Below are 24,287 nucleotides of genomic sequence, written 5' to 3'. Positions count from 1 at the left end.
GTTTGGGAAGCGATTTTTACAAAATCGAGGAAAAGTTTGAAAAAAGAGATTTTGTAATGCACTTCACAAACGTGTGTTGTATAACATTTTTACATCATCATATTTTTTAAATTTCAAAGACAAAATATTTTGCATTGAAAATTTAGAGCAATATTATTCCAAAGCCTTCGCAAAACTGCACTGTAATGGTAACTAAGTAACAATAGGTGCACTGTAATGGGTCTATTTCAGTATACTTTTATGTTAAGAAGAATGGTTTCCCTAGCAACAAGTTTCTGTGTGGGAATTCTAACTTTCAAAGTCTAACAAAAAACACTATCGTGAAAAAAATAAATAAATACTACTTATAACTCATATAGAAAATTTTATAATAATCTATTATAGGATTAGTTATTAATTGTCTAAACCCTCCCCTTATGAAGAGGTGTTACTCTTACACAATCAAAGTTTGTATACATAAAATAAATGATAGGCCCTACTTGTGACTCATATTATACGTACAAAGTTTGATAATAATCTGTTGTATAGGGGAGAAGCCACTTTGTCTGAAACCATCCTTTATAAAGAGGAAGTCTTCGTTACAAAAACGTAACGAGACTTTGTACACGGAAATAGTAATATACGTTACAAGAGCGGTATGTTGACGTTTTCATGTTCGAGGAAAAGATTGAAAAAGCGAAACGTAGTTGTGCGAAGATCGTTTATTACATACCTGAAAGACGAATTTCTAATTAGTTGCAATGAAATCTCCATGTTGGTTTCTGTTTAATGACGGCAACTTCGGAAAACCAAAATATCATTCTTCAACATTGTTGCTATAAAATGTTTTCTGTGTTTACTATACTCCAGCAGGCCGTAATATACGTCTGTCTTTTTTTCCCCCCCAGTCTATAAATGCGAACTTAAAACAAACGGTAAGGTTATGTAATGATTTATTTTTCATTTTAATATTTTAACAATATTATTTATATAACATATTGCAGTAATAACATCGGCATCTGGAATCTTGTTGATTTTTTCACGGCTTCCTTAATGTTACTTGCATTACAAATGCAGTAACTTTAGTGGAGTTGTAGACTTTACTTAATTTTTGCAAATATTTAAAAACAATAATTAACATTGCAATTTAGGTGAAATTGCAGTGGTAAGTTTCCAATTTATAATTATTACTATGTTAAACGTATCTAAAAATAATATGTTAAAAGCCTAAAGCAGTAAAACGAATGTCGCGCTTAAGTGGTAAGAAGAGGGAAATTGTTATGTGTGTTACGTTGGGAATACTGAATGTGGTATTTCACACTTACCGCGTATTGGTTCTGTGCGGAAAACAAGCAAATACGCACGATCTCTCACAAATAAAGTATGCGTGTAACTCGTAAAGTTTCATAGGAAAGAAATAAGCAGTTTTGTGCAACCAGATTTACGTTGTGACCACGGTTCGTTTGCAGCGCCCTGCTCTGTAGGCAACACAACACACACGCTGTACCGTCATGTTGCAGGAGGCGCCCCAGAGCGGAGTGTTCAGGCAGCTCCCTGCGCTCCGCAGCGCCGACGCGGAGCCAGGGGTCTTCCGGAGTCTGTCGGAGGACGGCCCCCCCACCACCACCACCACCACCACGATCTACATCAGGCCCTCGGAAGAGACGACGCGGATCGAGACCCGAGTGGTGACGAGGCACAGGAGCTCGTCGGCTTCCAGCGCCCCTGGCGGCGACTCGGAGCAGCGGTCGGTTGCTGGCAGCTCAGCCGTCAGTGAGAGTGTGTCAGGCATGCGCGCCGACACGGGCCAGGAGCAGCAGCAGCGAACCAGGGGCGCCTCCCCCCCCAGCCGGGCCAGCAGTCCCGGCACCAGCAGCAGCGGCAGCGGCTACAGCCTGGCGGCGGGGCCCATGGGCTCCACCACGGGCCTGCTGCCCCTCGCCGACGACGCCTCCAACAAGCTCAAGGTCGGTGCCATCTCTATTATAGCTCAAAGCTGCGGTTTGTTTACGGCTGGCGATGATCGCTAGGAAGTGGCTTCTGTATCAGCCTACATCGCTGTCAATTCTATTAGTTTTCTTCCATCTACCACAGATGGCCGTAAAATAAAAGTTGCATAGGTCAAAGACCAGGGGCGGCTCGTGAACTTGTGGATTGGGGGCGCTGCAGTAGATTTTGGCATATACAGTGATGGACAAAAGTATTCGGAAAAGTAATGATTAGTTTTTTAATTACTTGTAGGTGGGAATGTAATGAAGAGAAAAGAGAATGCTTGTGAAAATAAATAATTGTATTATCATATGCTATAAATGTATACAGAAAATAATCAATTCATCAACTCTTCAATAAAATAAAAAAAAAAACATTGTACGATTCGGTTACAAGAAGCTTGGACAAAAGTATTCGAAATAGACACAAAATATAAACAAAACAAACTTTAGTACTTATTTGCCCACCCTCTCCTGTGAATAAATTCTTTCAATCGTGCAGGCATGAAAGAAACTAATTTTTCAGTGATATTCTGCCCTATTTGATGCCATTCCTCTAGAAGTTTCTGTTTGATATGATTCTTGTTGGATATTCGATGTTTCCAGACTCGTTCCTCCAGTTCAGACCACAAGAGTTCGATTGGATTCAAGTCAGGGGATTGGGGTGGAGTGTGCAAAGTATACAATCCACAAACGAACAATTTCTGCGGTATGGTTTGGGTCATCTTGTTGAAAATGATAGGGAATCCATTTGACGCAGCATTACAATAGCGGTGTGGGAGGGGAGGAAAGATCTTCCCTTGTCGCCTGGCTCTGCAAGCCACTGCAGCGAGATATGGGTTTTAAACAGCGGCAGTTTCCCTCTGCTTCCCTTCACCTCTCTACCCCCTGACCATGCAAGACACATTCTCAATGAGCTGCCCACCCTGCAGATCCCAGGACGACTTTGAATGCAGTGTCAATTCCAGTACAGTCGATGCGCAAAAATATTATGCACCAGATAATAGTACATATTCCCGGCCAGATGAAATATAAAGCAATTTACTTAAGAAGAAGCTATAAAAAATTATTCTACAAATTGAAATTAAAATTATTTTTATTTTCTTGACAAAGCAGGGAGTGCTGCAGCTCCGCAGCTCTTATGGACGAGCCGCCCCTGTCAAGGACTTTACAGAAACATTAATAGAAATAAATCCAAGATACTGAAGATATCAGTTCTTCCACAAGACAAAAGAAAAGACATCCGTATTAGCGACCAACGAACTGCGTTGGCGATCATCGCTGTAAAGAAACCGTGCGCATTCATTTTAACTGCTGGCAACAATCGCCAGCGATGTGCGCCCGACGACGATCGCCGTAAACAAACCGCAACTTTTTGAGGGAAAAGATTTCTGTTGCTCGTTTTGGAGAATTTCTTCAGGCAAATCATAAACTTCAATACAGTCATAAGGACAATCGGTTTATTAGATCGTTGCATAAATTCGTAGCGTTTTTGTTCATCATAATACAGCGTTGTTAGGAGACTATCATTTGTCATTTGTTATTTAGACTGTTTATCGTTTGTCATTTGTTATTTGCAGTGCTTTTTTGTTTTTATTTATACATATGTGGTCATCGTGTGTTTAGGATCTATGGGTACACCAGTAGGCCGTTTTTCTATTCTTTTGTTCCTGTTACTGTTGTCGTGTGTTATAAATGGCTTGTGTTCACGTAATTTATTTCAGACTCTGATTAATGTTTATGATATTGGTGATTGATGCGGTGGTGAATCATGGCATGTAAATTTCCAATCCGGTATTTACAATACCTTTGTGACTGAGGTAAACCATGAAAAACCCCAGTCGGATTTGTCGACCACAGAGTTTGAACCCGTGACCTCCCAAATGTAAGTCTCAAAGCTAAGTCGCTCGGTTTTGGAGTTTTGTGCTTGTAAATATGCCTTGAATTGTGCGGATTTGAAGAAAGTTTGTGTTATTTGTGGACTAAAGAAGTTGGAATGTCAAATGAAAAAAAAAGCACTTCCGACATATTCTTCTGTTTGAGTTTGATAGAGAAGCAAAGGCAGTGAAGATGGCTGGAAAGATTTGTGCCGTGTACGGGAAGAATGGCATCGGAGGTATCACTGCAAGAAAATAGTTCTGTAGTTTCAACACGGAACAGTTAGTGTCTATCTACAGAAGATGAGGTGCGTCTGGTGGGATAAAGAAGGCGTTGTGTACTACGAACTGTTTCGCAGAAATGTAACCATAACTGCAGATATTCATTGTCAATAACTCAGACGCCTTGCGACCACAATTGAAGAAAAACGGCCGGGAAGAGTGCATCAAGTGCTGCTGCACACGATAATTCACACCTGCACTCCGATAAGATGAAAGCAACTTGGTTGAGAGGTGATTCCACACCCCCTATATTCTTCCGATCTAGCGCCCTTAAGATTTCCACCTTTTCTGTTCTATATCCAACAATCTTCAAGGGAACTCCTTTGATAACGAAAATGCTTTACAAACTTGACTCGACACCAACAGATTTCTCCAGACGCGGTATCGAAAAACTACCCCAGCGTTGGCAGAGTCTCATAGATAATGTACGAGAATATATTACTGATTAACTTCTGTCTTCTATTATCTCAAATAAAAACTTTTTCACAGCAAAAAAACGCTACGAACTTTTGCACCAACCCAATAATTAAAATGTCTCCGTTATTTATTTGTAGTCTTAGAAACAAAATAAAACATTTGACGATCCGTAGTTAAGGCAACAGAACAGAAATCTTCTCCCGTTCATAATTTCTTCCAGACTATTTATCATTTGTCATTTGTTATTTAGACTATTTATTATTTGTCATTTGTTATTTAGACTGTTTATCGTTTGTTATTTGTTATTTTCCGTGTTTTTTTTTTTTTTTTTTTTTTTTAGTTTTTATTTATACACGTTTTAACATCTGTTGTCATCGCGTGTTTAGGATTTATGGATATACCGATAGGCCCCATCAAGTTATTACTTTTAATAGGCCTATATTTATATTACACGTTATATGTAGATGATGTAAAAAGTTATCTGTACTAGAGGCTGAAGTAACCTTACATCACTCGTGGTTCTTACAGCACGAGCCGATGATAAATGGACCACTCATGTTATAAAGTCTCACTTCAGCTACTAGTTGTATAAATAACTATCTTGCACTAATGAAGCAAGGCCTTGTAGATTTATAATTAGAAGGGAGGAGTTTCAATATATCATTAACCCTTAAATTGATGAAGGGTACAACATTTTAATGTATGTTATAATTAAATAAAATAACAAAAAAGAAATCGGTGGGAAAATGTAAATTTAGAACAATCAAATAGCAGTCCCATGTTAATTTTTGAATACCAGAAGCCCTACACTCTTGTCAGGCAGCCAGTTTTCAAGCAGTTAGCCCTAACAGTCAAAGGTTTAGTCTCCTACTTTGCTTATTAACTTGAAGGTAAGCAAAGATGCGGCAACAAACATTAACGAGCGTTATTCTCATTTTATCAACCAGCAGACATCATACAACAAATTTTGATGCGGAAATAATGGCTATTCATATCTCACTCTAACACCTACTACACAGAATAGATAAATTTAAAAATGCTGTCATTCTGTCTGATTCTAAAGCAGCAATAAATTCATATAAAATGATGTCAATCCAAATTAAAGAATGTCACAAAATGATCCAACAACTTCAAAAACTACAGAAAAGAATTCAATTGCAATGGATACCTGCACATTGCGGAATTGCTGGAAGTGAAACTGCTGACTTTCTTGCCAAAAAAAGGATCCAATTTAATTCAGAATACAAATACAAGCCTACCTTTTACATCCATCAAAAGACTAATTAAAAATAAATATAAAATCAAGCAAAACCAAGCACTATGTACAAAAGCCAAAGATAAAAATGGAGCATTTTAATAAAAAAAAAACAGAAATTATTCCAGAAATCCCACGTAAATCTGCAGTAGCAAAATTCAGACTGCTTACAGAACACGATTATTTGGGCAAACACTTGAATAAAGTAGGAATTTACACAAATCCAAATTGCCCTCTATGCAACAAAGAAGAAGAAATGACTGAAGATCAGCTCATAACCTGTGAAGTTCTACCTGATGGATCCACCACAAAGAAATATTGGAGAGCAAGAACGCTAATGGCTTCGTTGACAAAGCCCGGCATTAGATAACAACAACAACAACAACATTAAAGGGCTGTAATTGAAAGCTGCATGGACAGATCACACCACACTTAACTAGAGTAACTCGTTGTTATAATTTTAATTTGTTAATCAAGGTTCATTAAGTGGGCAATGGCCCGTTCCTATGGAAACTCAACATGCACAGAGGGCTCTGCATTTTCCTCGGTCGTGCAATATCTCATCGACTTTTGTGATAAGCCAGTAATGGTAGGGAATGCTAGAATTGAAATATTTAGGACTTTCCTTTTTCCACAAATTCTAATACTCTCTTTCTTTTGCAAGCAAGCTTGCAACATCATTCCCAGAACTCCTTGTGTTTTATCTCCGTTCCTTTGTTTGATAAGGATTCACGCCTCGCCCTACACTTCAGTGCTGGCGTTGGCGTAATCCCAGCCTGTTACAATTGGCATTTATTTCTCAAAGCACAGTTTGAAAACTCCGTCCATTTGTTATACTTCTGTCAACATCAGGTTTAAAATCATAAAATATACCGTGTGTTTGTACAGGGTGTAGAACATACGGATTTAACATTGTCATAAGAAACCTATGTAAGTTATAAAAAAAATGAAGAAATAACTTAACAGTGGGCCATGTTTAGAAATTAGGAGGCTTTGACAATTTGTAAAACAAGAGAACATCCTTACAGATAAAGTCTTTGTAAGTTTAATTTCAAGTCTTAACAATTGTTTAAATAAATAAAATAAACAATTTATTATTACCGTAGACTATTTCGTTTTTATGACGTCATTCCATTTTCGACCAATGCAGTGTAATGAAATTTTGATTTCCAACCAATCACAGTCACACTTTGCGATAATTTTTGTAGCTAGATTTATCGCTATCAATTTATCGCATGGTCGTTCTTTTGTTTAGTCGTTGTCGCCAACTGTTTCCCCGTAAATTGATGATCATGAATACATTAAGATGCAACTACACGGTTAAACTTTTCTTTCAACTTTAAAGCAATGAATGCAAGATTGATATTTAATATTAATTAATATATTTACGCAGTGAAGACGACGTTCAAAACGGCGCACCATGTAGACACAAAAACTTCATGCATCTTAATTGAGCGTACCTTTTAAACTTGATTCTTTCAATATTCTTCCCAGATTGCACGCATACCTACGCGATTGGAATATTGAACTGTGTAGATGCAGTTTTAGTTCCGTTACACACTACAGCGAGAATGTGTTTGTCGAGCTATAAAAATGCTTTCGTGTAGCAATGAGTAAAGGTCGAAATAAGGCACAGCTGACATTGATCTTACTCGCACAGGTAACTTAACCTATAATTGTAGCCTATAAAATTTATATTTTGTGAGTGAAATTAAACAGTTAATAGATAGCCAGATGTTCAAATTTATGTAACATCATCGCATATCAAACCCAAAGACCTTGTATAGTAATATATACAAGGTCTTTGATCAAACTGCCTTCCGTATGGAGTAATAAAATTCGTGTTTCAAGTATCTATACGGAGATGGCTTCACTGTGTAGCAACTTGTCTCGCTGTGAATACATAAGCATTGCTATACAATTCTTCATTTAATTAATGTATTAATCAGGTTACTGTAATTATATTATAAAATTGTAAATTAAACTATGATTTCAACAGATAATGAAAATGTATTTATGTTATAATAATAAGAGAAAAGTGCAGTACATGTAATTAACATTGTTAAACTTGTATTTCGCTTTTCGCAATTGGCATTACTGAATAATAGCATCGAATTTCTTTATTGCAATAATCGATATTCATCTATTTCAACTTCATAATGTCTGAATAGGTTAAGTATTCATAAATATACAATTGTTAACATTTTGTGATCGAATTTTAGGGAAATGTTATTTACATTTTTATTTTATTCACGAAATAGTCCTAACAAATGTCACTCGAGGTCTGAGATTTCCCAGATAAAGACCTCTTGTGACATTACTACAGATAATATCACAAGAGTTTTCATCTTGTCGATAATTCACGAGAGCATAGCGGGAATGAATTATCGAAGAAGATTAGAAGTAGTATGATATTCAATAATACTAATTTGCGAATATATTGATAAACAGGGAACGGATTTATATGGACTAAAAATATATGAAATATGTAAATATATATGTAGTTATTTTTACCAAAATATGGAATTAAATATGGATTTTTACCAAAATATGGAATTAAATATGGACTTAAAATTATAAAAAAATGACTATGTACGTTAAATATTGGTACATTTTAATCAAACTAAACAAAAAATATAATGGACGTACCTTATCTTCCAATGTAGTTTCAACAAAACACAATTTTTATTGTCTGTTACCATAACAATAGGTTACAAACATTTCTTTCAAGTGCTGAAAAGTGAATCTTCTTCTATTGTCTCTGAGGATAGATTTATACTGACTAAAAGAGCGTTCGACGTCACAAGAAGTAACTGGTACATAATTCAATTTCACAATGTCTGCTGGGGATAAGTCCAAGTTAATCTTCACTGTTGATTCACCACTCATCACAGCAACAACCTTTTGTAGTTCTTCATATCCAGGGTTTTTTGAAAGTACAGTGTCCACCTTAGCTCTTACTGCATCTGCAACTTTACCTCTACCACGATTCAGTTGTTCCACAGTACTATTTATAATTTCAAAACTTTCAGATAGTGAAAGGTGCCTATTTTGGAGACTTTTGAGCGTTTTTTTGATGCATGAAAATGTATGCTGAATGTGAGCTAAGTCATTCTTCACACTTATGTCACAGGTAACTGTTTTCGCAGTATCAATTGAGACTGCATCTTCAGAGTCCAATGCAAGGAGAACATTGTTAATAGAGTCTATATGTTCGGCATAATATTCAACTGCTTCTAGCCATGTACCCCATCTAGTTAAAATTGGCTTTGGTGGCAATGGAATTTCAGGGTACATTTCTTTCAACACGTTAACTCTACTGGGAGCTTTGAGAAATACTTTTTTCACTGATGAAATCAACAAATCTACTTTAGGGAAATTGTCTCTGACCACTTCTGCCACACGATGAAATGCATGCGCCACACAAGTAAAATGAGTCAATTTAGGATATACAACAGATAATGCTTGTCCAGCTTTGACCATATAAGGGGCAGCATCGCTAATAAAGAATAACACATTATCGTACATAATACCCTTTGGCCACAGGATACCCATAGCTTCGTTGAACAGTTTAACTATAGTTTTGTTATTGCACTTTTCTAGAACATCACAATGTAAAAGAATTCGTTCAGAATATTGTTCACTTAACAAACCGATAACTACATTACCAACAAGTCTACCTTCTTTGTCGGGAGTCTCATCAATGGAAACCCAAATTGAACTATCTTTAATTTCATCTCTTATCTTCTGTATTGTCTCATCGTAGATGGATGGAGCATACGTCTTCCTAAGTGTTGACTCATCCGGGATTGTATGTTGAGTATATTTTTCAAGGAATTCCCTGAAGACCTTATTCTTTAGTTTGTAGAGAGGAATATCAGCAGAGATGAGAGAACGGCACAGGTCGATGTTAAACTCAGATCTTACATTCGATGTTGTTGGTTGTGTTAAAAACAATTGTCTCTGCTTGGAATTTAGTTGTTTGTTGGCCTGATGTTTACTAGTTGTAATGTGTTGTTGCACCAGGAACTTTTGTGTAGATGATACTGCACACTGACACAAATTACAAAATAATATTTTATTGTCAGTTGATAAACCATCTTCTTTAAATTCTGAAATGTAACTTGTTAGTTTTGATTTTAAATTGACTGAATGACGTACTTTTGGCATATTTACCGTCTTTATAGTATGATTTACAAAACTGAACCTATGTGTACTCTGACTGGCATTTAACTGTTGAGCTGCACAACTGAAGTCTGTTAAAAATTTTAAATTAAATTAATACAGTTTTGTAACTTACTTTCCCATTGTTGATAGGACTGCTAATTTTCAAATAACTCTGATGTTAAAGGGATTACTGAACATGTGTTTAAATCTCTATTGTTGAAATGTATTTTTAAAAGTTAATGGAATTTTGTTTTGTTTTATTGTTAAACCTAATATAATATGGACTGTTTTATATGAAATATGGAAAATATATGGAAATTAACGAAAATATGTACTAAACTCTAAAATATGGAAAAATATGGAAAATAAAAGTAGGATTTTTCAACCCTACACATTGTGAAACATAAAGATAATGCAAAATATAAATTATATTAGCTTTATAAGTAAATATGTATTTACATATAAATCCTTTCCCTGTTGATAAATAAATAATCAATAAGAAGATAACACATGCTGTATTATTAAGTAAGATATTCAATTATATACTAAATTAACATTTTGTATTCCATTGGCTGGCATGTTCTCGGCCTCCTGCAATACGAAATTCATAGCAAAACATTTGACAATAGCAGTAGAAATTATGATCAGTGAAACAGCAGAATTAAACAAATGTTTGAGGTTATAACATTTTATTTTGAACCAGGTACTTCCACTTAATGATAGGTAATGAGCAGTTCTTTCATTCCTTGGTATTTGTCGACCCTCGTAAATTCTTTCAACATAGAATTTTGGATATTTATTCCAATTCTTCGCTTTATTTATCCTTTTTGTGTTTATTAGTATTAATTATTAATAACGGCATGGCCTTCTAAACTTTGTCTGGAAAGAAATAGTTGCGAATCACCTGCGACAAGATGAAATCGACATTATGCAGTAGTATATAGGCTAGTTCTTATCGGTTGAATATCAACGGATTGTTACACTTCATTCATGAATTGGTACCTGAGCGAAATGGTCATTCTTATTTAGGTCTAAGCTCAAGTATATACTACACACTAGTGACTAGCAATTGCCTGACTAGTAAACTAGACACTAGGGAGCTTTGTAATCATGGCCTTCACATACTATTTTTCTAAAAATCATGACATTAAGGTACAGCACTAAATTAAAAAGGCAGTCCCTAATGCAGTTTCATTACGAGTTAGTATGTGGAAAAGAAAAGGGTATAAAATATTACAATGTTTTAAAAAATGCATTGCAAGTACGCCACTAACAGTGTCAATGTTATTGTACATTATATTTATATTTTACTTCCAAATCATATTTAAATTTCATAGCTCCATTGGGTGGTGAGGCATCCATGTTTGTTTTAATGTACAAGTCATCAATCAAGCAAGCATTTTCGTTTACTAGCTACTACACACTTGATTGCTATGCACTATGTAGCTTTGGATCATGACTTACGACATCACATCCGGCTATTTAGTCAACTATGTATATCACTTCTTGAACGGGTTACATCAGCTTCTTGTCTATGCGGATGACGTGAACATTTTACGAGAAAATCCACAAACTTTTAGGGAAAGCACGGAAACTTTACTGGAAGCAAGTAAAGAGATAGGTTTGGAAGTAAATCCCGAAAAGACAAAGTATATGATTATGTCTCGTGACGAGAATATTGTACGAAATGGAAATATAAAAATTGGAAATTTATCTTTTGAAGAGGTGGAGAAGTTCAAATATCTTGGAGCAACAGTAACAAATATAAATGATACTCGGGAGGAAATTAAACACAGAATAAATATGTGAAATGCCTGTTAGTATTCGGTTGAGAAGCTTTTGTCATCTAGTCTGCTGTCAAAAAATCTGAAAGTTAGAATTTATAAAACAGTTATATTACCGGTTGTTCTTTATGGTTGTGAAACTTGGACTCTCACTTTGAGAGAGGAACATAGGTTAAGGGTGTTTGAGAATAAGATGCTTAGGAAAATATTTCGGGCTAAGAGGAATGAAGTTACAGGAGAATGGAGAAAGTTACACAACACAGAACTGCACGCATTGTATTCTTCACCTGACAAAATTAGGAACATTAAATCCAGACGTTTGAGATGGGCAGGGCATGTAGCACGTATGGGCGAATCCAGACATACATATAGAGTGTTAGTTGGGAGGCCGGAGGGAAAAAGACCTTTAGGGAGGCCGAGACGTAGATGGGAAGATAATATTAAAATGGATTTGAGGGAGGTGGAATATGATGATAGAGACTGGATTAATCTTGCTCAGGATAGGGACCAATGGCGGGCTTATGTGAGGGCGTCAATGAACCTCCGGGTTCCTTAAAAGCCAGAAAGTAAGTAAGTATGTATATCACTTCAGCTGTAGATAGTTTTGGGACACTGCCTTAGCATAAGTAAGCCTCTTTGCTAAACATTCGTGTCGGTTTAAACAGTAACTTTTTTTATAATCAGATATTTGACAACGCTGTGTGAACCACGCATTGTCTGGTATTACAGCGAGAGTGCAAGAACTTTCCATCCATTTGCCTGACATTCATTTTACCAAGTAACCGGTGCACAGGTGTTCGAACCCACGCTCGCTGTGGTCCTCCGTCTTTGCAGCATCAGTCAAAGGATAAGTTGCGCTCGCAGCCTGTCGGCAAGGTCGCAGGTTGTTTTACCGCCCTGTCAAGGTCACGCGGACAGCTGACGCTCCAGTCTGGGATCGAAACTACGACCTCCCACTCCACAGTACGAGATCAGTGCCCGCCGCGAGGGAGGCTGCGTTGGAGTCCAAGAAGGCCAGGACCAAGTTCGAGCAAACGGCTGACGCAGACCGCTGCATTCCAAAACAGATGAATACATGTGCAAGGGGCGTGGTCGGGCCTCTGCTACGATTTACTACTTTCCGCATGATGGAAGATTTTTTTATTTTAGTACGTTATTTTACGACGCTCTATCAACAGCTTAGGTTATTTAGCGTCTGAATGAGATTAAGGTGATAATCCTGGTGAAATGAGTCCGGGGTCCAGCACCGAAAGTTACCCAGCATTTGCTCATATTGGGTTGAGGGAAAATCCCGGAAAAAACCTCAACCAGGTAATTTGTCCCGACCGGGAATCGAACCCGGGCCACCTGGTTTCGCGGCCAGACGCTCTAACCGTTACTCCACAGGTGTGGACATGATGGAAGAATGTCAGCGAATTGTGTACACTTTCCAGCATGTACTGAATCCTTAATACACACAACCCTCTTGACAAAATATTACTCCCCTCCACCAAGCACAGCGCCCTCTAGAAACATTTTTCAACATCGTTCTGCCCATTGCTGTTGTGCCGGATCTAAAATGTTTGATGCTGTGTATCTCAGTTTCAAGATTTTGTAGTTACGTTCTTGTTCCAGAGAATGCCTCGTTTGATGTAAATAGTAGATTAAGGAAACCACGCTCTGGGTATCATGTCTGTACCAAAATTCGCAAGCGTATGCACGTACCTACATTCATACACATAGACGATTGATATTCTGATAATATATATATATATATATATATTCCGTTTCTTAAACCAAATAGAAACAAGGTTCGGATAAACTAAATATGAAAGCGAACAAGTGAACACGGATGGACGACCTTTCTTTAGAACTCTTGATGATGAACACTTATATCTAGACAAACAATAGAAAGGAGAGATAACTACTTCTAGAACTTCTGGATTATGTGGCGGATTTTCATATGGCCATCTTTTCTTAGCTATACTAATAATAAATCTGTAGCAGAAATTTTTCTGGTAATTTTCGATTTTCCAAAAATAATTGGTCCTAACATATATAATTAACCACCCTGAAACCGAAAATCGCTTTTTTGAAATTTTTGTTTGTATGTCTGTCTGTCTGTCTGTCTGTATGTTTGTTAACTTTTCACGCGATAATGGCTGAACGGATTTCGATGAAAATTGGAATATAAATTATGTTCGTTGTAACTTAGATTTTAGGCTATATGACATTCAAAATACATTTAAAAGGGGATTTATAAGCGGGCCTGATTTGAATAAATCGAAATATCTCGCTTATTATTGATTTTTGTGAAAAATGTTACATAACAAAAGTTTCTTTAAAAATGATTTATGATAAGTTTTATTCTTTGAAAAATTTTGATAGGACTGATATTTAATGAGATAAATGAGTTTTAAAATTAAAATAACTGCCATCTAAGGCCGTGTAATGAATTAAAAAACAAATGACTTCGTCTATAAGGGGCCTTGGACAGCAACAATCGAAAGCTATGAAAGAGCCTACAGATAATGTTTCTGCGTTTCTATGAAGTAATATCAGAAGCTAAATTAACCGATTTGTATAATTAATTATTAATTCACCATTGGAAAGTGTAGTTTCTCTAGATGGACATAATGCTATAATGTTATCACAGTAACTTCTGAGTGAATCGAGGACAGGTAAGATTAAAATAGATTCTTATGCACAGAAAACTTGATAGGCTATTCTGTATATTCGTTTCCTGTATTTCCTAAACTAATTTTTATGACCAAATGAGTGGTCTCTGGATCAAAATGATCGCATTTTAATTTTTTAATTCAATTTAAATTAAGTAACATAATAAACGATTTATCCTTCTATCAAACACGAATGTTCCCTGGATCAAATGTCCTATTTTAATTATATAATTAATTTATATTTATTTCTAACGGGTGCAGCGGAGCGCACGGGTACGGCTAGTATTGTTATAATTCTAGTTATCTGTAGAAAAGTTCAAATTTGGCGTTCGTAATAGTTGATTCGGCTAATATTGAATCACGCATTTAGTTATTATTTTAATATCATGCCATGACTCACAAGTCTTACAGGCCTTTTTTCCTGAGATAATTCAAGAATAATTATTGAAGATTTTTCGATTTTGTTGAAGTTCTTGCGTAGTTTTCTGGGAGTTCATAATAAGAAATAACTCTAGCTATTAATGTGTGCCACTATGGCTGCATCCGGTTGGTAAAGTCAGCTTTCTTGTGGAGGTTGTGGGTTCTGTGGTTTGTGTTTACAAATCGATTTCATTGTTTATAGTTTAGTGCTAGTCGACTGTGTTATTTGCAGAAACTGATACATACGTGTACAGCGAATGTAAGAATAAGGACTTCATACTTACTTACTGGCTTTTAAGGAATCCGGAGGTTCATTGCCGCCCTCACACAAGCCCGCCATTGGTCCCTATCCTGAGCAAGATTAATCCAGTCTCTACCATCATATCCCACCTCCCTCAAATCCATTTTAATATTATCTTCCCATCTACGTCTCGGCCTCCCTAAAGGTCTTTTTCCCTCTGGCCTCCCAACTAACACTCTATATGCATTTCTGGATTCGCCCATACGTGCTACATGCCCTGCCCATTTCAAACGTGTGGATTTAATGTTCCTAATTATGTCAGGTGAAGAATATAATTCGTGCAGTTCTGTGTTGTGTAACTTTCTGCATTCTCCTGTAACTTCATGCCTTTTACCCCATATATTTTCCTAAGCACCTTATTCTCAAACACTCTTAACCTATGTTCCTCTCTCAAAGTGAGAGTCCAAGTTTCACAACTATAAAGAACAACCGGCAATATAACTGTTTTATAAATTCTAACTTTCAGATTTTTTGACAACAGCCAAATAATAACAGGCATTTCGCATATTTATTCTGTGTTTAATTTCCTCCCGAGTATCATTTATATTTGTTACTGTTGCTCCCAAGTATTTGAATTTTTCCACCTCTTCAAAAGATAAATTTCCAATTTTTATATTTCTATTTCATACAATATTCTGGTCACGAGACATAATCATATACTTTGTCTTTTTGGAATTTACTTCCAAATCTATGTCTTTACTTGCTTCCAGTAAAATTCCCGTGTTTTCCCTAATCGTTTGTGGATTTTCTCCTAACATATTCACGTCATCCGCATAGACAAGCAGCTGATGTAACCCGTTCAATTCCAAACCCTCTCTGTAATCCTGAACTTTCCTAATGGCATACTCTAGAGCGAAGTTAAAAAGTAAAGGTGATAGTGCATCTCCTTGCTTTAGCCCACAGTGAATTGGAAACCCATCTGACAGAAACTGATCTATACGGACTCTGCTGTACATTTCACTGAGACACATTTTAATTAATCGAACTAGTTTCTTGGGAATACCAAATTCAATAAGAATATCACATAAAACTTCTCTCTTAACCGAGTCGTATGCCTTTTTGAAATCTATGAATAACTGATGCACTGTACCCTTATACTCCCATTTTTTCTCCATTAGCTGTCGAATACAAAATATCTTATCAATAGTTGATCTATTACGCCTAAAACCACACAAGAACTTCATACTTAAGATGAAAATTTAATATACTGCATCTCCCTCTTTTTCACTTTTTAGGAAACTTTCAATAACAAATATTGTAGTATAAATGAGTTTTTTTTTTTTACTGTAGTAAAGTTCAGTGGTAGAGATGTATCTGCAGTTGCACATTAACAATAACAAGAAGTAAGATCGCTCGAATTTCCGTGCTTCGCCAAACCCGTTATGAATAATTTATTCTTACACCTATAATCACAATTACTTTGTAAAATTCAAGCCAATTCTTTCACATTTCTACATTCACGATGTAAAGATACACAGAGCACGGTAATGTACATAGAGGGTCTTTAAAAATACGCATGGGATTTCCATTCATCCTAACGATACTGACAATCAAGGAGGCGGTGATCAATATTTCCTATTGTTGCGGCCTGGACAACGAGAATAATTTCCAAACGTTACGAGCAGTGTTGCCAACAGTTGTTTATATAATCCCGCTAGAAGGCTTTCGAAAACCCGCGATTTTATAACAAATATCCCTAGATTTTAATGTGTAATTATTATTATTATTATTGTTATTATTATTATTCAATAACAATGTACTTATTATTATTCAATAATAATAATAATAATAATAATAATAATAATAATAATAATAGTCAAGATAGAGCATTCACCCGCCAAAGTAACGAATATTGCACACTTTTATCATTCCCAATATGGTACTATAAAGCAATTTTGAACAGTGTTATCACAGCCACAACATAGTTCAATTCTTATTGAACTGTTTATATTACCGTTAAAACCCGAAGTCCGACAAAACTAGTTTCAAGTAGTAAAAATTAGTTTTAAAATGTACATAGATAGAAAGCGAATTTTCGTAAGATCTAGAATCAAAGACAGATTAGGTTTGGTTTGTTTTGTTTAGGTTTTTTTTTAGGCTTTTACCAAACAAAAACCTAAACCAACTAAACTCACTTTCTATCTATCTATTATTTGCTTAAACTAGTTTTTACTAGTTGAAACTAGTTTTGATGGATTTCGGGTTTTAACGGTAACATATATATGGAATTATCGCTACATTAACACATCCATTATTTCACAGAACACACACTGAACGAATTAAACGTGATTATGAAAGCCGCTTATAATGCTAATATGAATTTCATTTCAGAAACTTTAAAAATTAAAATCCGCTAGTATTCCCGCTAAGCGGGATAATATAATTTTTTCCGCGAGACGGTTATTCAAAAAAGCTAAATTTAGCGGGAAAACCGCTGAATTGGCAACACTGGTTACGAGCGAAACAAATAGTTCATAATAAAATTATTTCGCTAGTAGAAGAGGGAAGAAGTATCTAGTACACTAGACGCCAAGCGGTTTCTCGTGTTGTGGAAGACAACAGACTGTCTACAGCTGTGTCGTGCACGTGACATCGCACACCTGCAGACATCCCTGCTACAGTCAGGGTGCAGGAATGCGATATCACCAGTCTAAATAAAGCCAACGTGTAATTTGCTGTGCTAATCGCCACACCGTTATTGTGAATGGTCTGCTGTCATCCGATTCCAGTCCCGCTATTCGCAGAAGTGCGCCATCTCGACACCCCCGTGTCTTATCGCGTCGACGTCATCGCGAACATTACGTTAACAGGCGAGTATAATATTTTAGGGGCCTGATTTTTCTTGTAACAGCGCCTGTCTTTTTAGCGGTTTTACGCCTTTTAGACACTTGTATAATAATTTTTTTATTTTTTATTTTACTTGATTATTTAACGACGCTGTATCAACTACGAGGTTATTTAGCGTCAATGGCGAGATGAGGCCGAGGATTCGCCATAGATTACCTGACGTTTGCTTTATAGTTGGGGAAAACCTCGGAAAAACCCAACCAGGTAATCAGCCCAAGCGGGAATCGAACCCGCGCCCGAGCGCAACTCCGGCTCGGCACGGAAGCGCCTTAGCCGCCTAAGCTACGCCGGTTTTGTATCATAATGAAATAAAGCCGCGAAATATCACGAAATTTGTTGGTTTCGCGAAATAAGATCTTTTTATCATGAAAGTTACGAAATATACACCGAAAAACGTGATTCGGTGCGATTCTATCCTCTGTTATTCTTTTTTTTCCCGCCCTCTGGATGTTTTGTTTAAACGGCCACTTAGAAACGCCTGACTGTCGCGTGCCGCTACGATAGTTTTGCTAGCACTGATATCATATCTTGCTTCCTCTGTGCAGTGTTGTCAATTCAGCGGTTTTCCCGCTATATCTAGCGTTTTTCGGCGTTAGTTTAGCGGGTAAAATTTATGAAATTCGTATTGCTGATATAGGGATTAGCGGGCATTTTTAGCACTCACAGCGGCAAAATAATATAATTTTACATTGACAATATAGCAATTAGCGGTTTCTGCACGGCTTCACAGCGGTTTTTTAAGAATCGAGTTGGCAACACTGCCCCTGTGTTTGATATTATTATTCTTATAAGCCGTGTATACCAAAATAGTTACCAACTGTCGCACATCCCTTCGTGCAGATAAATTTATTTTATTGGGTTATTTTACGACGCTGTATCAACATCTTAGGTTATTTAGCGTCTGAATGAGATGAAGGTGATAATGCCGGTGAAATGAGTCCGGGGTCCAGCACCGAAAGTTACCCAGCACTTGGTATGAGGGAAAACCCCGGAAAAAAAAACTCAACCAGGTAACTTGCCCCGACCTGGATTCGAACACGGGCCACCTGGTTTCGCGGCCAGACGCGCTGACCATTATTTCACAGGCGTGGACTCGTGCAGATAAAGTTGAAACTATGCTAAGTGTGTGTTTTTGGGGCGTATTTCAATATTGAGAACGGTGTATTGTATTTAAATGTTAAGCAAATATATAGACATAAATTATATTTTTAAATGCATTCTTAACTCTTAAACATCTCTCAGTGATTTCTGTTGAGCTCACAGATGTCGTTACTTTGCCAACAATGTGACGTTGAAACGTGTTTAGGTTCTGTCCAGCGGCAGTGTTATAGTGTATTTTATATTTTGAACATGGCTAAATCTCAGTTGGTAGAGCAGCTGGCTACGGACTGGAAGGTCCGGGGTTCGATCCCAGGTGGTGACAGGATTTTTTCTCGTTGCCAAACTTTCAGAACGGCCCCGAGGTTCACTCAGCCTCCTATAAAATTGAGTACCGGGTCTTTCCCGGGGGTAAAAGGCGGTCAGAGCGTGGTGCCGACCACACCACCTCATTCTAGTGCCGAGGTCATGGAAAGCATGGGGCTCTACCTCCATGCCCCCCCAAGTGCCTTCATGGCATGTTACGGGGATACCTTTACCTTACCTTTTTACCTTTACCTAATTAATAAACCAGCACACTCCCATTCGTACCCGGGACCTCCAGATCTGGAGCATGCTAACCACCAGATCATGGAGACAGCGAATAAGTAGAATTCGATAATGAGAAATATGCGTAAGAGTGGATATTTATTTTACGAAAAATCCAGCGAAGTTGAAGCATGTTGTTGTTTAGTCAACTGTTCGAAGACAGGTCTGAACCTCACAAGTGATACCAAGGCACCATTTATGAGGCAACTAGACCAGGAGATAATGGGGTAGGGTGGCCAGTTCCTTTCCCTCTCCATTGCATACATCGCTGACTAGCTACATATTACACTAATCGGACTTCAGATGCATACAAACAATTGTTCTTCCTCTGACACTTATCGTCAAGTGAGATGTACTGCCTGATTACATATGAGCCAGAACATCAATCTGAGGTAGTTGGAAAATATATACACCGGAATCAACACTTCATTTCACCAAAAAAATCAGGCCCCTAGTAATAATAATAATAATAATAATAATAATAATAATAATAATAATAATAATAATAATAGTACTGTAAGTGTATGGCGTGGCCGGAACTCTTCCGCATTCGTTCCTTGACTCGGAAGGCCACTCGTGCGTGGTGGAGCGTGCCTCACGTACAGACGATCGAGCGGCAAGCAAAAGTAATTCATTGGCGCCAGCAAGGAGGAACCGCCTGGCCTAGCCCGCTGTGAGAAGATGTAGAAAGAAGGAAAGCAAAGTACGAAATAAAGGAGTGCGAATGAAGAAGACAAACAAATACAGGAAGAAAACGAGATAAATAAAGGAATGAGGAGAGAATAAAAAGATCAGAATGATAAACAAGGAGAAGAAAAGAAAGCTACCGTTTTCAGAATCGTTCCCAGTGTTTTCCATTGCTTACAGAATCTGCTGTCAGTGTTGAGGGCGCAAGGAACTGCTTTCGGTACATTTAGGCTACCGTTTCATAATACAAAAATAACTTTTGACTAAATATACACAAGTGAACAGTAAGTAATGTCATTATTTTCGGGGATTATTGTTTGAGATATTTCAGACAAAAAAGTTTAATACAATTTATTTGGTTTTGCTTCCTTTTCGAGATAAAAATTATTTTATATGAAACATTTCTTAGCGTGTTTTGGGAAAGTCATTGATTTAATTCCCAATATGCTTAGAAGTTTAACAGCAGTATATTATAATGACTATTACACTTTTACTACATCATACTACTTTTGACCAATAAAACGGTAGGAAAGGGACGTCTTTCAACCAATCATGGCTACTTATCGCTACAATTTTATCGTTTCCCTAGCATTTGTTTAATTTCATCGCTTCCCTAGCATTTGTTTATTTGCTTGCCAACATTTCAAACTGCAAATTCTTTACGCTACTATAAAACATGCTTTGCGATCGTCATTTGTTTACAACATAGACAGTCAACTGAAAATAAGGCTCCGTTCAAACGTTTTGGTGAAGCTAACATTAGTGAAGTAGAATTTCAGTAAGTCAATTAATATTTTATTGTATTAGAGTACTTTATTTCTTCTAATCTTTATATACTTTCTTGTAATCGTGTAATAGTCAATTAAATCCCACTCGAGTTTTGATTTTCTCTAGATAAATCAAATCCTCTAGTGAGATTACTGTTGATAAATATGATTGAAAGGATTTTAGTTTTGTTCTTTAAATGTGCAGAAATTTGGTCCAAATAGGCTAAATGTAACTTTGTAAAATTCCTTTGCAGAACGAAAGGTTACATTTGTTCAGAGCAAATTTCTGCACATTTAAAGGACAAAACTAAAATTCTTTCAATCATTTATTATCATAATACATTGCTGTCTTAGATTGACTAAGCATATTGGGAATTAAATCAATGGCTTTCCCAAAACATGCTATGAAATGTTGGTAGTTTCCTAGTACGCGGTACTCGTTACATAGGTCGTTTTAATGTTTACACAGTGGCTCCTTTCTGAAAAGAATTTTAATAGTTTGTTACTAGATGTGATTCTAGTCAGTTTTTAATATATTTTTTTTTGGTCCAGGGAAAATATACATCTTTTATAATTATACAACAATGGCTGACTTAACAGCTTATGTTACGAGTAACGAGTACTACAGTTTTTATCTCGAAAAGGAAGCAAAATTGTATTAAACTTTGTGTTTGAAATATCTCTAAGAATAACCCCCCGAAATTTATGACATTATTTACTGTTTACCATGTACACAATTATTGTATGTCATAATGACACAAGCATTTTTATTATAAAAATTAAACACAAAACAAAGTTTGTTAAAAATTTGATGGCTGTGGAAAAAAAAATAAGTTTCAAAGATTTTATAAGAATACTCACGAATATGTTCTATTAAAACATAATATCATATTAATAATAATACAAATAATATGAAATAATAATACACTAAATTTAAAATAGCTATAGTGAAATTGTAAAAAATTTTAATAATGACTCCATCCCCTTGACAAAATTCCTACGTATGCCATTGTAGTCATACGTAAGAAATATTTCATTACGTATATCAGATGTCCATTTCGATATAATTTAGTTTCTATTTTGTGTAGCTATAGTAACAAGGGTTAACACGTCATCGGAGCTGACAAATTTCAGCTAGCAACCTATGCTTTTAGATGTCACCAAATAATGACAGTACGAAATAGACGGCACATATCGACCGGTAAGATGCGTTGTGTTTAGTGTTCTATTTTCACGCACCCTTATTTTCTCACTGCAGGTGTCAGAATGACAGCCAATCAACAACAGTTTTCTGTCCATCATTACTCGAATATGTCCGGAAACGCCCTCTACAGAGCATTGCCCCCACAATGCACCGCGGTTTGAAAGAGGTCGCTATATCCCAAGCAGGAACCATTACACACCTTTGCCACATCTCGCAATATGCCAATTTAAACATTTAAATTCTTTAAAGCAGAGAATCGGTGATACCTTTCACCAGAGGGTACCGTGTCTCAGTTGGAGCAGACATTCGGGACTCAAACCCAGTCAAACACGCTGCAAGCTCTTGGCAGAAGTTCATTCCGACTTTGAATGAGACGAATTCACCGGTCATTTCTGTTCTGGTCAAAATCAACTCCACTGGTTATCTTCGGAGGTGTAATTATGCACGCTGGCACAGTCCTGGGATGTCTTCACCTGCAACCGGACTCATTTGAAACCCGAAAGCGTGAAATTGGGTGGATTTCACTGCTAATGACTGAGTTTGAACCAAATACCGACGAGATTAACTCCACCATATTAAACTTCGCTTCGAACGCACTTCGAGGTAACGAAGGAACTCCGAACTTCAATTCTATGATTTATAATTTCACATATCTATATATATAACTTACTTTGAACTGGTAATGGAAATTACGGGAAAACGGCTGAACGGATTTTAATAAATGACCCCTCATTTTGAAGCTTGGAACCCAACATTTTAAAAAAAAATAGTAGTTTTCAGTGAAATATCAATTTTCCTGCATTATTTTCCTATTTTCCAAAATCCATCTTTCTTCAGTTTTGAGACCTAATTGCATTTCAGCACGGCCGTGATTTCAGAATAAAACAAAACACGCACTACAATAAACAATAGGCTATTACACGAAGGCCATGATCTGCAGGATTGCTGACATATTTAGAGTTCAAATTCAGTTGTTATTAAAAACTTGAAGACTCGCTAATTTACAGGTCTGATTCTGCGGTATGTAATTTTCTGAGTACAGCTGTGTATTGGATATTGAAATCTACAAAACTTGAGGTGGTTTGATTACATTATCACCATTAGCAATGAAATTGCATTATACTTAATGCCATGATGTGATTATTTTTAATTAATTATACATATTAATGGTATACTGATATGAAAGTGAAACGTTTTGGAGTTACGTAAGTAGATATAGAGAATGTGTTAAATTAGATCTTCATTTGTATAATTTACTGAGTGGCGGCTATTTTATATATATATATATATATATATATATATATATATATATATATATATATATATAACTTACGTGAGATAATGATATTGTTATTAAAAATCAAATATTTTTATAGTTATTAATCAAGTGGGGTTGGGTCTTTTTCATATATTTAATGGCGGTGTGGTGTAGATATTTATATGCGTCATTCTCTTCAGTATTGGCTCGAGAGAGCGCAAAAATTACAGTTCCTAAGGAAAGATAAAAAGGTATTACTTACTGATAAAATAAGAGACTTACAAAATTTTGTAGTCTCCCGATCATTTCACCAAGATCTCTTAGCAGGATAAAATGATTTTACCCTCTACATTTCAAGCTCTACATGCAGCAGCTATACCAAAATGCTATGTCTATTGTTCCAAAGCATAGCAAATCTGACTTTTACAATCCACAATGATCTGAAATAGCTATTGCTTTATTCCCACATGAAAAACCCACTGATCTCCCTGACATTGTTACTAGCGTTTTCGCGTTGAAACTCAAGATACATAGGATACATAGGTTCAAGATAAAGAATTGGACATAAAAACCATTCAGAGGGAGTATGTTTCATTATTATGGAAGCAAATAACTTCAGAATGTCTGGCATTTTTCATTGAAAATAAATCTGAAAAATTTTTATTTGAACGTCTAATGAACTTAGTTTGCAGCGTTTGCTGCACAAGCCAC

At 36.4% G+C, this 24,287-nt stretch overlaps 1 protein-coding gene across 2 annotated transcripts in view; it reads left to right on the top strand.

Annotated features, from left to right (window-relative positions):
• blot (bloated tubules) overlaps nucleotides 1–24,287 on the top strand; it is a 140,543-nt gene that overhangs the window by 29,342 nt on the left and 86,914 nt on the right. For both annotated transcript variants that reach the window (XM_069844831.1, XM_069844832.1), the window contains exon 3: nucleotides 1,500–1,946. In XM_069844831.1, coding sequence (XP_069700932.1) covers nucleotides 1,500–1,946 — 447 coding nt within the window. The remainder of the gene's footprint in view (nucleotides 1–1,499; nucleotides 1,947–24,287) is intronic.

Source organism: Periplaneta americana, chromosome 14 (assembly GCF_040183065.1).
Source record: "Periplaneta americana isolate PAMFEO1 chromosome 14, P.americana_PAMFEO1_priV1, whole genome shotgun sequence".
NCBI classification, from domain to species: domain Eukaryota; kingdom Metazoa; phylum Arthropoda; class Insecta; order Blattodea; family Blattidae; genus Periplaneta; species Periplaneta americana.
This window is presented reverse-complemented; position numbering and strand designations above follow the sequence as displayed.